Below are 17,585 nucleotides of genomic sequence, written 5' to 3'. Positions count from 1 at the left end.
TGAAAAGGGGTGGACTTTTGAGCACGTCAAATCGTGATTTTAATGTGAGAGGTAAAACAGCGAGGAGCAGCTTTTTCTTTTTCATCTTCACAAGGCCTTGCTGCGATTATTCTCCTTTTTCTTTTATAGATTTTGTGATTTTTTTCTCTTGTTTGTTGCTGTGTGTTCTCATTAACCCCATCAGTCCTTTAATTTCTTTTCCCTGGTACTGTTCAGAGAGGGAGGAAGAGAGAGAAGAGATTCCTTTGCACTTTTAACGGAGGTCTTTGATCTCCACACGTTACGAAGAGCTTTCAGCAGTTCCGGGGATCGGAGAACCTGAATTAAAGGCAGAGAAGAGATCATTAAATTTTCAAAAGAGAGAAACAGAGAGGATGTTGTGCTGTTTGAAGCAGCTATAAATTCCGTCTCTTGCACAGACAGGCATGGGATCTTAAGCCCCCTCTCTGTTTGATCCTTTACTCATTTTCCACAACCGGGTCTGAAATATTCCAACAGCTAAAAAATGGCTTCTCCCCTTAAGTCTGCAATATTCCATTTGTTTGCTAATGGGTTGTACACAGATGCCTCATTTTTGCATTGATGTGAGTGAACAGAAGGAAAGGATGGATTGAGGCGATCGAGTTGGAGCTGCTCTGGTTAAAGGAAGAAGAGGCCAGGCCCAGAGAGAGCGACTAGCGATCGAGTGGGAGAATCGTGTATTATGATTATGAGAGAGAGAAAATGAGAGGGAAGCACTTTAAACAGAGAGAAAGAGAAGCGTGATTACTTGTTCTAACAGTCTTTTCTTCCCTGACAACGAGGGAGACGACTGCAAGGAAGTTATCTGATTCTGAAAGCCATCAATGAAAAAATCCCACAAGGAGACAACAAACAATGGATGGCTGGAGTTAGGGGTCATGGCGGGCTTGTCTGGTCTCTATTCACCATTAAAAGCTTTGCGTGTGAAACCCCATGACAATTCTCCAACTACAGCAAAAATTGGATCTTCCCTACCCTTTTCCCACCGGTTTTGGTCCATGAAGAGGATCTTCTGTTATTATTTTCTTTTTCTTTACATGTCCTCTGTCTGTTTCATGTTTTCTTGCCTCTGTATTTTAATTCATCCTCCGAGACAGACACTCGACCCTCCTCCCTCCTGAGACAGTTCCCCTACCCACACCATTGCATTTATTAAGCCAATACTCTCGCACATCCAATCCTTTCAGGTCTTTAGATTCTTCTGCATTTCCTTCTTTCTCGTGTTTTTTTTCAGAAAAGAAGAAATACATCAAGATCCCCTTCAGGCCGAGGGGAACAAAGTCCAAAAAGAAAAGAATAGATAAGACAAGGGAAGGCATGAATGATAAAACCCTCTAAAATCTCTGCCCAGAAATTCAAGAGAGAGAGAGAAAGATGTGGTGGTGAATACAGATTACTGAATACTGAATAGTGTTTATATACATGAGCTGCCACTCCTACTACTACTACTACCACTATCAAGCTCAGCACTCTGTCCCTGTATTTGGCAGATGATGTTCTGTCAGAGAAGCTGCATTCTCAGATGTTCTATTAAAAGCCCAGGAATGCAAACTCCCCGATCTCTACACATGTTTTGGTGCCTCTACTCCACAGATATCCCATCCTCCGCTTCAGCTTTGGGATCCCCAGACTCTCCTCAAATCCTCCTCCGTCTCTCCCAAGTGAAATGCTCGGTTCTTTAAATCCCCATGAAGAGGAAGAAGACCCAGATCACCAACATCTCCGCCAAAGAGCCCACGGCTTCGTGCCACCGGCCAACCACATGCGGCAGCTACTCAACAGCTGCGCCGAGCTGATCTCGCAGTCTGATTACGCGGCCGCTGCTAGAGTCATCTCACTCCTCTCCAGCAGCTCCACGCCTTGTGGGGACTCCACGGATAGATTAGTCCACCAATTCGCGAGAGCTCTCTCTTTAAGGCTTAACCGCTTCACTTTCCGCAATCTTCTGAGTTCCTCTTCGTCAACATCCTCGTCGTCCCTTTCCGTCACAGACATTGAAGCCCTTCAGACGTCTTATCTCTACCTCAACCAGATCACCCCCTTTATCAGATTCTGCCATCTGACGGCCAACCAGGCCATCCTGGAGGCAATCGACGGCCACCAAACTATCCATATACTAGACTTGGACACAATGCAAGGGGTGCAATGGCCACCATTAATGCAGGCCATTGCTGAGCGAGGAGAGCCGTCCAACCCGCCTCCCTCCATCCGGATCACTGGAGTAGGCCATGACTTAGAAACCCTTCGCCGTACCGGTGACCGCCTTCAGATATTCGCTCAGTCCCTCGGCCTAAACTTCCAGTTCCACCCACTTCATCTTCACACTGAGAACCTCCACATCCACCTGCCCTCCGCTGTGACCATCCTCCCTGGGGAAGCCCTGGCCGTGAACTGTGTTCTTTACCTCCATGAACTTCTTCGTGATGACACAGGAGATGTGCTACTCTTCCTGCGGGCAATCAAGGCCATGAATCCAAAAGTTGTGACAGTCGCTGAAAGGGAAGCTAACCACAACCACCCTATTTTCTTGCAGAGATTCATGGAGGCTCTAGAGCACTACTCAGCTATTTTTGATTCTCTTGAAGCCACTTTGCCTCCCACCAGCAGGGAGAGGCTCTCAGTAGAGCAGATATGGTTCGGAAGAGAGGTAATCGATATCATTGCTGCCGAAGGAAACGAGAGACGGGAAAAACACGAGAGGTTTGAAAGATGGGCAGAGATTCTGCGGAGCTCCGGCTTCTCCAATGTTCCACTAAGCCCTTTCGCCCTGTCGCAAGCCAAGCTGCTCCTCAGGCTGCACTACCCGTCGGAGGGATATCAGCTTCATCTACTCAGCGATTCCTTGTTCCTAGGTTGGCAAAACAAGGCCCTTTTCTCGGTCTCTTCATGGAACTAAGGCTCTCCTTCTTCCTTATCTTCCTCCTCGAATATTTCTCCTTCTCACTCCAAAGTTTTCATTTTTCTGGTTTCATTTTTCAGATTGGCAAAAAAAACCCCACAAAAAAAAAAACCCATAAGCCTCACCGTAGCCCTAACTCTGATTTGCTTTGCTGCTAGTACCCCCCTTGCTTTTATTCCTCCTCCTGATGCCAGTATTGAGATTGCCACAAAAGCCCCCAAAGGAAAGAGAAGAGTTGATATTGTCTGGCCTCTCTCAAAACCCTAACCCTAATTTCAGCCACCTCTCTCCTCCTTCTCCGGTATGCATGCATGGATCCTGCAAATGTACGTTGCATGCAAATTTTTGGAAGTTGTAACAGCTATTTGTCTCCACCCTTCATCATTCATGCGCACCACTTCTTCAAGTCTTCTTGTTGGGAGGGAAATGAAACTAAAATGTTTTACTAGTTCGGGTTGTTGCACCAGTTCTTCCCTACTGTTTTTTTTTATTTAAATTCTCCTCATCTCCTATATGACTCCTTGTAATTTTTAAAGATTTTCCTGTTCTGCCTTTCTAATGGCAGCAGCTGTGCTGTTCTATCTAATTCATATATTCCATGAATGGACCAAAACTATTCTCTTTCATGGTCTTGTCTATCTTTTGCTTCTTTTTTTTCCCGCTTTCTTTCTCTAATTTATGCTAATGGGTGCTTCACTACATTATATAATCATCTTTCCCTATCCTTCTCGTTTCCATGGCTTTTCCTGCTTGGCCATTTGTTTCTTTGTGCTTGTAACTGTATGAGTAGTTTTGAGGATAACTTAGTTATAAATAATCACCTCTGTTCACCACTAACACTGGACTCTGTGGAAATAGTTAATTAAATATCAGAGACCAGTTTCTCCCCTCTGGTATGCTAAAAGCCACCTTGTTTGTAAATATCCCTTTGTCTCTTTGCTTCTATATGTTTGCACTTTGCTTCCAAGAAGAGTAGCATGAGCCTTCTTGTTTTCTGCACCATATGCCCGTATATGCCTGCTGCTGTCTTTGAAACTGCCCTATCTATCACCTTAATTTCTGCCCTTTGTCCCCTCAGCAAAACCATCAAAATTCTCGATTAGGATTCTTTTTGCCCACCTTGCCTGCTCTTGTAAATCATTCCTTTCAGAAGCCAAGCTGCTTGGGATCTCACATGTCCACATGATGATTCCTTGCTTCTGTCTTCCTCTACTCCCTCTTTGTAAAAGCTTTTCGGTGCTTAAGGAAGACGTCTACTGAATAAAAAACTACCCCATATGTTAGCTCCATTCAGGAACACCTTTTTTTTTTTCTTTGCTTTGCTGGTGAGAGCATTTAAACGCTTCCTTGTACACAATCAAACGAAATTCGAACGGTCTTTTGTTTTTTCCTGCATTAATGAAGAACGACACTCGTACTATGTGATTTCAACAAGTTTCGCATTAACTATTGGGAAATTCCCTCATACAGGAGGCCGATCAGGCCTTTTAAATTCAAAAACTTAGTACCTGGCAGATCCAGATTGGCAACATTCTCCGCTAAATGAAGTGTGAGAAAAGAAAAGAAGTGTAAACACAAGAAGATGAGGCGGAGACTCAGAGAAAAAAGAAAAATTACATCACCGATGTACCAAAGGGAGGATCTGTCTCTCCCATCTTCTTCTGCAGTTTTGCAGTTTGCAGTTTGCATCTACTGACTGACACAGACAAGAGACAACAGAGAATGCTTATAACATGACACACGAAACCTAACGCCCAGAGCAAGTAAAAGCTAACGAGCTACGGTGGGTGAACTGAACTGATCTCTGAAAATCTGCTACGAGGGAAGGCGAGAGATAAGGGGCTGTGGGGTGCATTTATTGAGAAAGAGATGACTTGTAGTTTGGTTTTGCTTTTATTGTGGGCATCTTAGCTTCTGTCTTTCAGTTTGATTGGCCAAAGCGCAACCTCTGATCCCTCAGGCAAGCAATTATTACAATGATGGGTTGGGTATGCAATAAGTCCGGATCCGGTTGTCAAGATTCTCTATTTATTTCTGGGTTATTTCCATAATCATTGAAAACAGACCTTTGGTTGAGATGATTCAGTGAACCCATGTCTCGATTTCAAGTTTCCACCGAAGAGAAACTCCTTTTCAATCCTCCTATAATAGGGCTTGTTCCTTAAAAGATTTTCTTTTCTTGTGGCTTCAGTTCCCCCCATTATTTAAAGAACAAAGAACATAATATACATGCATTCGTGAAATCAATGGAGGAAAGAAAGAAGAAGAAACTTCTGAAGGCATTTACAATATAAAAAGATCACTGCTGCTTAGTCCCATAAGCTAAACTGCTAACGATCACTTTTAACTACCCTTGCATAAACGATGATTCCAATTAGGTGTAATAATTCATATATTTAATACTAAAAGGGACTTTCAATATTTAATTATTTACAGAATAAATTATATAATTAATTTCGAAAAGTCTACTGAGAAAGACCCTTACTTGATGCTAGAAAGATATAAAGAAGGAAAAACTTGTTTAGTAGCTAATTCATGAACCAATGATCTGTATATTATGTTAAAGAAATCCTGTCTCCCTCAGAAAACAAGCACTTGACTATTAATTAATGTTATCTCCAGTATTAGGTTAATGGCATATTTCCTTTACTCAAAAAGGCTGTCATAATAATAATAATTCTCATTTGTTTAAGGAATCATGCTTATGATTGTTCTCACTTTTCCTTAAAAAGGTCCAGATATATATCATCTCATTCTTCATTTCAACAGGATCTAAAGCTATGAAACTGTATTGTCTGATGTTTCTTTCTTGGATCCCATCCAAAAGAATCAGAAGCAGTGTATGGGCCAAAGTACCACAACTGTTGGAACAGTTTCTGGTTTTCTGCAGCTGATGGAGGCATCTAAAGCAAACAAGAAACAAGAATGACTTCTGAAAGAGCATATAAAGAGAGCCCCTCCATCTCCATTTTGGTGCATGTCTTGTTCATTCAATGTTTAGTAGCTGCTGCTGCTGCTGATGAGGGGCATCTAACTTGCAATTGGAGGACAAGGGCATCTTATGCCTGCCTATTGAAATATCATGGGAAGCCTTTAAACCCTAAATCCTCATCCATCCATAAGTTTTGTTCCCTCAAGTCCAGTCCCAAAAGGGATTGATGGGAAGTATCCAAGACCTAAGGCAGAAAGGGATTGATCTGGGAAATAGGTGAAGCTCACTGTTCCTCAATTCTATGGGGTGCCACTCATCTTTGACCCAGTTTCATTTCAAACTCGAAAATAGGGCTAGGTAGAGGAAGTGAGGTATCACTGGCGACAAGGTCCTTGTTCACAGCTGTGGATGTTGGCAGATGGCTAGGTCACTGTATCAAAAAGCTTACATGGTAACATCAATTGACCCTAGAAATGTATAAAATCGAAAAGGTTATTTATGATAGATCTTGTCAAAATACACTTTTTTGGTTGATATTTCATCATAAATGAATTATCTAAAAGTATGGAATAGAAGGGACTTTTTTGCTCTTGGACAGAAAGGAGAGTTGAAAGATTTGTGTGGAGAGGGAGCAAGTAGGTACACAACACTAGCCTATCATAGACTGACTAAAGGGGATTGTAGGGGTTGTATGGAAGGAAGAAGGTGGGTGCAGATTGCAGAGTTGTGAATGTGAGAAGAGGATAGCTGTGTGGAGGTCGATTTTACGAGGATATAATAAAAAGAGGTAGGGTATAGGGCTGCAGGGATGATCACAACTGGAGTGATAAGGCCGTGCGGGAGAAGCAAAGGAAATCAGAGACAATTGTATTTATTTTTGTGCAATCTCTCCTTCTCTCTCTGGTACAGCATCCATCCAGATACAATTCAGACAAATTGATTTAGAGAGAGAGAGAGAGTGGAGGAACAGAAACCTTGTAATGCTCACAGGTTTTCTATTGCTCAGTTACTCTCTCGAAAGGAAAGGATTGCGAAAAAGATAACAGGGAGAAAAATCCAGATTATTAGAATCTTTTTTGGGGTTTGATTACATGACGGAAAGAGGAGAGTAGTGGAGTGCCATTAAAGAGAAATACACCCTTTTACTGTGTCAACTTTCAAGTTAATCAGAAGACACTCTTCTCTCTCAACCAGATCATGAATTGAACAGGAAAGTGGAACGACTAATATCCAGGTGAAAAAGTTACTGTAAAAACACAGTTCCGATGGTTGCATGGGGAGTAATGGATGATTCCTCACAGAAAAAACAAAGAATCTTTATCCACTGAAGACCGTAAATTTAAAAGCATTCAGACTTCCCCGGATCACTGTTTTCTCCTTCTTTCTTTAGTAGCCAAAGTCATCTCAGAATTTCGACAAAAGAAGAGCGACCTAGTCTTTGTTATTCCTTTTGTTTAGTCTAAGCACTAGAGAGGAAGAAGAAGAAGAAGAAAGCAGGAACAGGAAGGAGGTCATGTCTTATCTTATCTCACAAAGTAAAAACAATCCATTCCAACCCAAGCATAGATGGGAGCAGTTTGTCACCTCACTCAGTCACTTCACCCTTCACAGTTCTGGTAAACAGTGTTCCTTAAAAAAAAAAAAAAAAAAACTGAAACCCTAGGCGAGAGGTTAGAGAGACAAAAAGTTGAAAAACCATCACCCTCTCTCTCCTACCGGTCCCACCGCAGCCATGAACTCCCTTGGAGAATCGATCAGCTAAAAAATGGGCCTAGACCAACATAATGGGCCAAGTGGAGTGTCAATCAGACGACGGGGGAGAGGTGGCGGGTTGTTGAATGAGCAGACAGGACTCTGACTTTACTACGCACGAAAGAAGGACGTCTGAACATTCCTTGGAAGACGTAAAAACTGCTATTTATCTTGTGACGTACGTGTGGAGAGGAGAGTGACACAGGTGAAAATAAGCAGGGAGAAGCGTGTGGGGGTGTCTGGTGCCAGACCTCCCCATGTTCTGATAAGGGATGCCTGTGGAGTACAAAAACCTGCTCTCGTATGCGTAGCTACCCAACGTCCAACCTTACCAGAGTTCAGAGACAGAGATCTCATTCACTCTTCTAAAATAACAACAATAATGGGTCGTAACTCTTTTAACTGCTTCAAAAATTCTTTTCGCCTGCTTCTGGGATTCCTGATGTTATAATTGAGGAACAGCACATTTGACAGAAAAATCAAGGCCGCGACCAAACAGTCACGAACAAAGACTTGTTTGAAACATAAATGAAAGTTGGAACAACCTCTTATTTTGTTACAGGGGAACTATCGCTTATAAAAAAACACATCCTCTACAAATATTATTCTCCCCATTCAATAACTATCATGTAATCTGATGATTTTCTTATAGGCATTGAAAAGCCAATGTAGTGGACCGTCTTTGATTTGGGAATGTCTTCCAAGAGGCAGAAAAGAGGCGTTCACAAGAATGTACACATTGGTTAAAAGCCCCAATGAATCTTAAAGAGACGCACCACCAGCTTTAAAGAAGGGACCTCTTCTCTCTTCTTGATGTATACAGAGATCATCACATCAAAGTGGAAATTCCTTCTGAAGGAGCTCAAGATTCCGAGAGTCACAGGCTTCAAACATGTCATTTCGAGAAGCACAGCTGCAGAGAAAGGTATGGAGGGTAAGAGGGGAGGAGTTGTCCTGTACTGTTGATATATATATACACATTCTAAGACTACAAAAGAGATGCTCAAACTTTCAGGGCACGTACCTAAGAGAAAATTTTAAATACTGCCAGGCATTATCTGCTTTGGGATTCATAGCGAGTGCTCTCACATAGTACCGAATTGATTCTTCATGCATGCCCTGAAATTAACAGAAATGTAAGGAACCGATATATCATATGGTAATGGAAAAGTACCTCTTTAAATATGACTAAATGAAGACCTGAATAAATATCCCTAACTGAATAACCAGAAATAATTATCAAATCTCAACATTAAATGTAAAAATTAGGGAAGCATGACAAATTTTTTTATAGACAAAGCTAGACCATACTAATAACCGCATTCATGTAGTTGCAAACAGCAAGGCAGGGCTCCACGAAACCATACAACAGATGCTTCAGTCTTACACAGAAGGTGCTATGTTAAAATACATGAACTGAAAAATAATCAGTACTACAAACCTGGTTTGCATAACTGATACCCATATTTGCCCATGCTCGTACGTAGTTAGGTTTCAAATCTAATGCCTACAAAACCATATAAAATAACACAAATCACGTCCAGAAAACTGAGATAAATCTGATCATTCAAAGAATATACAAGGATTAAGATTTTCTTTTAAGAATAGAGAATTAAGAATCTAAGTCCATACAAGCTTAAGTGCACCCAATCTTGAATTTAACCATCAATTTGAATTGAATGACTTAAAAATTGGTTTATTACTATTATACATTTATTTATTATCCTATGCATTCATGTTAATGTTCATTTTTTTTTTATATTTTTATCAATTTTAATGATAAAATATATAATGGCATTGTTGTAAATAAAACAAAGTAAGAGTAAACTTTTCTGTGGAACAAAAAGTGGGCTTGCAGCCAAGGTTAGCTGGATTTGAGTCCAGCCTCCTTTCCCTTTTAAGAAATGTGAAAGAAAGAGAATAAGGCTAAAATCATCAAATGAAAGAAAAGTAAAAGCTCAAAAGCCATAGAGAAGAATGACCTCAATGCACCAGTCAAATAACTACAGGTTAACTGATTAGAGAGAATGATTACCCGTTGATAAGCCACTATAGCATCAGCACTTTGAACACTATTTGCTTGTGTTGCACCAAGCTTGTTCCAGAGAGAATAATCTTGTGATCTAAGCTGTAATGCTGTCTTGAAGGATGAAATAGCTTTGTCGTATTCTCTTGATAAGTTGTATAATACCCCAAGTACAATATGGACGTCTGCATCCTCAGGTGACATCTGTGCAGCTTCATTAAACAGCCTAATGACCTGCAAATCAGAGCCGCAAGTATTTAATACACTGTGTGTGTGTTGTGTGGCACAAGCAACTGAAAACTTGAGAATTTCTTTGGCACATCTGCAAAGAAAGCATGACATGATAAAACATTCGCAAAACCTAATGCGATCTTTTTGAGGCCTATGGTCTGCTGAGTTTCCTATAATAGCATAAAGCTTCCATATTGATGCCCTAAGTGCTGGGTGTTGGCCAGCGTAAAATATGGCCTCTACCCCTCCATTCACTTCGGTATTGGTCTTTTACAATGAAAAACATCATCCCCACAACTTAATCTTTTCTATTCATGTGAGGCATTTAAAGAGGACTTCTGCAGCCCAAATGAAAACATAAGCCAGCCCCCTTGTTTCATAATAGAAAAAAAATGAAAAATAATAAGAAAATAAAATTGGAAAGTGAAATTAAATGATTTAACTACAAATCAAATATATGTCTCCAAAGGCTGATCAGAGGATACTAATTTAGGCGGCAAATTGAAGAGAACAGACTGACAAGATATGGAAGCAATTAACTTCGATGCTGGGGCTGCACAGATGGATGCAAATATAGAGACAATGTTGGGTGTCTCCAGTTTTAGAAACAGATAATTCTCCTATGAAACTGTGAGTTGGACAAGTTTAGCATATTTTTTTCATCTTAAAAAAAAAAAAAAGGTTTGCATTTTTTTTTTTTAATCTTTAGGGGAAAATTTAGGACATCGGAATTCTGTTAAGAACTGTAACATTTTAAGACTTATTTTCCCCCTATAGTTGCAGATTTCTTTCTCTTCCTTCCTTTCTTTTACACTTCTTCCATCCTCTTCCCCCCCCCAAATATTGCTTTTTCTTACTTGCTCAACTGTAAACAATAATTCCAGAGAACATGATCTCTGGAGTAATGTACTCTTCCCAAACTATGCCAGATGTTCTAAAGCATGTAAGGCAACAAAGCTATACAAAACACACTAAATTCCATCCGTCTGTTAATTTCTGTGAGTTTCAGGAAATCTGAAAATTCACTATAGCATTTCTAAAAAAATAATTTCTTGGAAATAGAATTGGATTATTACATTGACAATGCCCTATCTGGGTTAAGGTTTTTTGAATCTTTGTCAGATACTTACAGTTATGGTGATCTCTACTTCTGTGGAGCTTTCTTTCCCAGCTTCCAACTCATAAGCCTTTACAGTAAAGGCTTCAAAGTGTGCAGGATAAGACCCTCTTTTACTTGTCCATTTATCCAAAAATGCTTCAAAATCACATTCATTTTTTATCAGAAAATGCAATTGGCTTTTATTGGACACAATAGAGAAGGAGTTCCCAGTTAAGAGAGAGTGTCAAGAGGCCCCTTTTTTTGCCAGAACATCAGATATGTTATAAGCAGCCCTCAAAATGTCCTTTCAGATACAATGAGAGAGTTAAATAGGTCTTAGATTTCCCTTGTGAAGAAAACCACATTCTTCAGCTGACTAGAGAAGGAAAATCTCCCTAAATCTTAAGCCAGTTTCAAGAACAATGCTGGATGCTCGTAAAAGTTTTGAGCCCACCAGCGTGGCCACATTAAAGGTTCTAAAGCTAAACAATTTAGGAGGCAACTTCAATCTTGAAGGCTAACTTAGGCATTTTCTTTGCTTTCTTGACAACATGGATCAAACATGATCATTTTCATCTGACAAAGACAACTTGTTGACCAAATCTTATCTAAGAGGCTGCTCTATTTTAATTAAGATTCATCGAATTCAATTTTGCTCAAATCCTGCAAAAAGAAGGTTGACAAAAAAAAAGGAGTCATTCTTACATCTGGATAATATAGAGAATTTTCGGGTTTCTCAGGCGGCGCAATTGTCCCATATTTAGGGTGATGCTGAAGCCATCCATATAAATACTTCAATGCCTCTGCTTGCTCCAATTCTGTGGGTCCCCAAAGAAGGTCAATTTGATGCCAATCTTAAAACTATAAACAAGAACAAATACTGAAGCAAAGACTAATTCCTATATTCTTAAGAGCATGATAAGACAAATCACAAGCACACACACTCTGGAAAACTTAACAATCCCTGAGGTTTAGAAGGTAACCTACAGCTAAATGCTGAATACAAGTCTAGGAAAACTGGAGTTGTCTAAGTAAAATTTCCTGAAACAAGAATCTGAACTGGTAAAGAAAGAAAATACAGGAACCAACCATTAGTATGACTGACTCCAAGAGCTAGGAGCACTTCCAGGTTTGTGGAATCTACTTCATGTGCTTGCATCATCGAAGCAATGGCCTACAGCAAAATGGCAGTCATCTGTTAAAAGAACTTCAAGAATTGTTTGAAACATTACAAATAAGCAAAGGGATCATAAAGCATCTGAAATTTTAACACCACAATACTTCACAAAACAATGGACAATCACCTGTTGATCATCATCATTTTCTGCATGTGTGATACCAAGCAGCCTCCAACCTTCAGCATTCTCAGGATTTTTCAAGACTTCAGCCTCTAAAGCAAGCACTGCTTCACTTAAAAGCCCCTTACGGAAGAGTTCTTGCCCTTCTTTTAATGGATCAGGATGGCCCACATAAGGATTCATGTCAGAGAAAACATAAACTGTTTTTGAAGAATCTGATCCTCGCTTCGCAGACCACATTTCATCAAAAAAACTGTCATAAGGGATCAAATATATTACAAACTAATATCAACACTTAAAATGTAGTGTAATACATGCATCAAGAAGATGCTGCTAATGCTATTACTTTTCTTCTAATTTTTTTGGATGTTCAATCATGTCTCCTTGAATAAAGGTAAATATTCCGACGTTAATTTACTTAAATTTTGCATAACTTACTTGTCCACCCACTCGTCTGCTTCAGCACCACCCAGAGTTCCCTCATTGACCTGTTGTCCAAATTCTTCTCCCCAGTCCTGAAGGTGCAACTTAGTGAACTCATTAGCCCATTGCTCATCAGCAGGTCCATGATGTACCTGTTCTTTAGTGAACTCATCTGCCCAAGCATTTCCTCCAAAAGAGGACTGGAAAGCAACCAAAATAATTAGATATCATAAGCAAAACCAACTTCTTTATTGGTTTACAAGAACCAAGTTTAAACATACATTCTCATGTGAAAACTGGTCAGCCCAATCATTGGCTACCCCTGCTGGCTTGATTTGATTATCATCAACAATAAGTTCACCCTGACTCATCTTTGAGACAAATTGAAGAAACTTTGAGTTCTGCATCAAAGAACAGAGATTAATGTCACACTTTTGAATTCATGTAGAAATGATCATTAAGTAAGTAAGATCGTACTGTAAAAATCTACCTCCTTATGAGATTGTTTAAAATAAAAAACTCTCTAATTGAGTACACAATTTCAGTAGCTTAATCATGGACAAATTTTGGACAACGGAGGCATGTAAATGATGTAAGCTAAAATCAGGTGTAAAAATCATGTGTGGAATAGGTGTCATTGAGGTTCAGGAATGTTTTACTGGCTAGAAACATTACTGGTCCAATACTCCAAACATGATTCTGAAATTCCAGTTTTCAGAAACGCATTAAGATTGACACACCTTGCCTCAAATTCTGACAGCACAGCAATTTTCAAAAAATGAATGATGGACATGGACAAAGCCTGTTACTTTCCAACTGCATTCCACATCTTTCATGAATGAGCTAATGCGATCAGTCTTTCGTAAAAAACTATGCCCAGGGCATGGACATAATGGTTCAACCAGTCATTCTATAGCAAATGCAACTCAAAAAGTGTACAGTTTGAGAAGCCTACAAAAAACTTCAAACCTTAAATTTTGGGTCATTATTTTTAGATAACGTCTCAGCAAGCATACGACTCTGTTCCATCGCTAAATTTGACATATTCACACCCCTCAGCTGACCCATTGCTGCAATTTGAGATTGTTCCTGTAGATGAAGCAACAAAAGACATCACTTGCTATATCTAAAACACCTACTTGACCATACGTATTTAATTTGTACATAATACTCAAACAAATATGAAAAGTGCATAAGTAGAAATAGATCAAACAATTAAATACCAAGTGCTTAAAGTATGAGAAATAATTATAGACATAGGCTTCACTAAACAAACTGACAGCAGTTCAAATCAGAATTGATTGATATGCCAGTTGGGATCAGTTGTAGTGTTTACAGTTAAAATTGTGCATATACAAGCTGCAATTTTTAGTTTCTTTTTCTCAATTGGTTGTTTTAAGCCAATGCACATGGCAGAAGCTGATTCAGTCTGACTTATTTCATAATCGCAATTTCGGAAAAAGGACTGCATTCTAAATAACATTTTAACAAAGAGAACTTTAAAGTGTTTGCTGTATGGTTCGATCATGAAATTAGCTGCATGCAAAGTACAGTTTCTTTGATAACCTGGTCTTCCACGGTATTGTATCTACTTCATCTGAGCGTCTAAGACTGCCTAATGGACAGTTAAAGTCTGGGTTCTGACAACTTATGCGCTAGAAATTCTTGCTAAGGAAATGATAAAATCAAACAAATCGCACATAAATTTAAAAAAAAAAGTAATTTATCATTTTCTGAATATTCTGGTCTGACTCTCCAATGGTAAGAGATGAGGACATTGTTTTAAGTAGACATTTTGATCAAGTTATAAAGAGTAGTTTTTTAATGATGAGCAATTTTCTTAAAACCAGCACAAAAAACAAAGCATCAATTATAAGGATTCCTTAATTGATAATGTTTGTAAACATCTTAGGGTCCCATAACTATTGGTAGAGCAGAAGAAGAGGAAATAGAGAATTATGTCAACCTGTGATAAAAGAGAATGGATTGTGAAAGAAAGAGATATCAGATGTGGAGAAGAGAGAAAAGAGAGAAAGTTTTGTCAGAAAGGGGTTGTCAAGTATTACTTCTCTAGATCCTTGTCATCTACTTTAGGAAAGAGTTTTTTTTTCTTTTTTTTATAAAGTACTTTAGGTAATAGTTAAGCTACAAAAAACCCTCAATAACATGAATTGAGGGCAAAGCATCATCATTTAATATATAATATGGCAACCCTATTCCGTCCATTATTAGCTCTCCAAACAATGTTAATGAGATCAGAACCATTTTTAAAAGGATTCCGCAAATTCTGCAAATCCGGGTAGCGTCAATAACATTGCACATACTTCAATTTGGAAAATAAATTGGATTTTAAATATGCCTGCAACACATCTATTAGTAACACTCCAACTTTATGACAAATGGATACTTCAAAACCTGATGTGGTTCTGCCAATATATTGAATCCCAATTGTCAAAGGAAAAGAAGTAAATTGAATCCTCTCTGCGAAATTTAATGTAAGAGCATATTTTGTTGGTACATTAAAGATTATAAACATTTAAAGGTGCTGCTGGTCTGACTATTCTGTGATATCCATGTGCAGAATTAATAATTTTTTAAAATATGTCAATGCCACAGGATATGTCACAAGTAAAACTTCTCCATCAGAGTAGAATTTGAACCTGCTCAAATTCAGATGCCCACCCATTAGCACCATGTTGCAGTTGGAATGACTTAGCCCAGGAGTCAGCATTCTCATGGGGTCCATGCTGATTAAATTCAGTAACCCAGTGATCAACTGCATGGGGAGCAGCAGGTTGTACAGCACCTTGGATCTCATTCCAGTACTCTTCCAGCTCTGGGGATCTCCCACTTAAATGCGATTTCATTTGAAAATCGTTATCAATATCCAAGGAATGCAGCAAGGCATTTACCTGACAGATACAATAATTTGTCTGAATCAAAACAAAAAATATAACAGGCACCAGGTTGCAATTGAATTAGGAAAGAAAGAAGCAGATAGAAAAAATAATAATCAATAGTAGATTGCAAAGAAAACAACTAATTTCAGAATCCTTGTCACACGGATTCCTCATATTGGGATTTTGAAACTTACAAGCATCCATTAACTACACAGAATTTATGAATGGAAGATGAAATACCTGAGCATTAATAAAATCTTCACTTCTATCAGAAAAAATGTGGCGTGACAAAATGGTGCTACGGTTACGTATTCGTTGTTTATCACTTTCTGACAATCCCAAAACTGGAAGTGATGCAGGTTGAAATGGAACACCGCTACGACCACTGTTCACAAAGGAATGCAAGAAACTAGACAGCACTCTCTGAGGTGGCCCTGAAAGGAAAATTTAGAGAGGTTAACATCTACTCAATCTAAAACTTATGAAATGAGAGTCTACATAACATGGAAAGTGGTTAAAAGCAAAGATCAATACCATCCAAAGTAGGTTGGTGGTGAGAACCAACACCCTGATTAAAAATATGATCAAACTCATCAAACGATGGTTGACTTTGTATTCCTTGAGTGAGAGAAGGATGAACAGGTGGTGGCTGATGAAACTCATCCCAGACAGTGTCAAAAGATCCATGGTTGGGAGCACGGACTCTTTGTAGAAATTCTGAGCTTTGGGCATGTGTCTGCTGATCTGACTCAGAACCTGGAATGTTTGTCAAGGGATCAATTGACCTGAAATCTGAAGTACTATCATGCTGTGAAGGTCCCACGGATGGTAGCTCCCGGAAAATTCCCTGCTTAAAATGGTAAAGATGATTGCGTAAATAAACTATCTCCACAGAATGGGTTCTAGTGCAACCTAACTGAGATCGTAAAAACAAGAAAACCAATTTCCAGTATAATTCATAACTAATGGCAGAAGCATTCACAATCAGAATGGGGCTTCCTGTAAATCAAACTCATATTAGCAGGACTTGAGCCAAGTGAGAAAACCATGATTGTAACAAGTGCAGAATCAAATCAAATTGCTGAACAATTGAATGTCTCGACAAAGCATGAGAAATAACCATCGGTGAACTTCGACTGCACTTAGGCAACATGAAACACACAAAGAGGTAGAGAGAGGGGGAAAAAGGTTGGAATAGAAAGACTCGGAAAAAGATGTATGAAAAATATATAATTAACCGAAGAAAGGTCCCATAAGCGATCGGCGACCAGGACTACGGCGAGATACGGTATAACTCCTCCAATTGAAGCCGCCAAACTTAAGTTTGTTAGGGTTCAGAGTTAAGAGTTGAGACATGCATTTGGCAGAGAGAAGAAATTTCTCAAAGGTAATTTTAATTTTAACTTATTCCATCCTTTCTAGTCCTCGTTAAAAGATCAAATAGATGATATCTTTTATCACATGATCACAAAAACCGCAGTTGAGTCCGGAACCATAGCCACACAAGGAAACAAGAAGTTTAAATCTAGCATCAGAAACTCCTCAGACCATCACACCTTAGTATAGAACTCTGAAACTCATAGTATTGAAGCATCATGTAAATTTGCACAAAGAAAAAAGAAGAAAAAGGGGGACAAAAGACACACCTGGGTTTTTGATGCGGAACCGATGACCGAGTTCGCGAAGGCTCCAAAGGGATTAGAAGAAGAAGAAGCACCCGGAACCGCGCAGGCGGCTCCACCTGTTACGAGGTCTCTCATCGCCATGTCTTCTCCTGCTTCCTCTCCCCCTGATTGATTTGATCAAAACAAGAAAGAACAGATGTGCCAGGGAAAGTTAATTTCTCTTCTATTTTCTGTTTTCAGTTATTCAGTGGTGAGTGGTGACGAGGAGGAGAGCAGCAGCGGCCTTTCGTTGGTTTTCGAGCCAACTCGCGCCTCTATCCGTTTTCGGATGATGAGAGTCCCTATGCCAAAATTTCACGGCGTCCAATTTCTGTTATGA

The 17,585-nt window shown here is 39.4% G+C and overlaps 2 protein-coding genes across 2 annotated transcripts; one reads left to right on the top strand and one right to left on the bottom strand.

The window, feature by feature from the left end:
* Nucleotides 1-1,607: 1,607 nt before the first annotated feature.
* LOC137937870 (scarecrow-like protein 18) lies at nucleotides 1,608-3,044 on the top strand. Its single transcript, XM_068783053.1, has one exon. It carries the CDS (start codon nucleotides 1,688-1,690, stop codon nucleotides 2,915-2,917), a length of 1,230 nt encoding a protein of 409 aa, XP_068639154.1. The 5' UTR covers nucleotides 1,608-1,687; the 3' UTR covers nucleotides 2,918-3,044.
* Nucleotides 3,045-8,053: 5,009 nt separating this feature from the next.
* LOC137936429 (peroxisome biogenesis protein 5-like) lies at nucleotides 8,054-17,534 on the bottom strand. Its single transcript, XM_068781092.1, has 14 exons — nucleotides 17,228-17,534; nucleotides 16,116-16,428; nucleotides 15,822-16,015; nucleotides 15,342-15,593; nucleotides 13,651-13,770; nucleotides 12,963-13,082; nucleotides 12,697-12,881; nucleotides 12,265-12,511; nucleotides 12,050-12,134; nucleotides 11,666-11,778; nucleotides 9,640-9,864; nucleotides 9,046-9,111; nucleotides 8,629-8,723; nucleotides 8,054-8,517 (listed from the first exon to the last, which is right to left on the bottom strand). Exons 1-14 carry the CDS (start codon nucleotides 17,345-17,347, stop codon nucleotides 8,439-8,441), a joined length of 2,214 nt encoding a protein of 737 aa, XP_068637193.1. The 5' UTR covers nucleotides 17,348-17,534; the 3' UTR covers nucleotides 8,054-8,438.
* Between the last annotated feature and the right edge of the window lie 51 nt (nucleotides 17,535-17,585).

This window comes from Aristolochia californica, unplaced genomic scaffold (genome assembly GCF_029961685.1).
Source record: "Aristolochia californica isolate CCGP_79_NKW_82.1479 unplaced genomic scaffold, dmAriCali1.0.hap1 SCAF_7, whole genome shotgun sequence".
NCBI lineage: Eukaryota > Viridiplantae > Streptophyta > Magnoliopsida > Piperales > Aristolochiaceae > Aristolochia > Aristolochia californica.
The sequence above is the reverse complement of the archived record's forward strand: the minus strand, read 5'-3'. Positions and strand labels throughout refer to the sequence as shown.

Excerpts from the sequence above, each read along its gene's own strand:
- LOC137937870 (XM_068783053.1), top strand. The coding sequence starts at position 1,688 with ATGCTCGGTTCTTTAAATCCCCATGAAGAGGAAGAAGACCCAGATCAC.
- LOC137936429 (XM_068781092.1), bottom strand. The coding sequence starts at position 17,347 with ATGGCGATGAGAGACCTCGTAACAGGTGGAGCCGCCTGCGCGGTTCCG. Across the intron at positions 15,594-15,821 it reads AAGATTTTATTAATGCTCAG|GTAAATGCCTTGCTGCATTC; the intron begins GTATTTCATCTT and ends TGTATCTGTCAG. Across the intron at positions 13,083-13,650 it reads ATAATGACCCAAAATTTAAG|AACTCAAAGTTTCTTCAATT; the intron begins GTTTGAAGTTTT and ends TCTTTGATGCAG.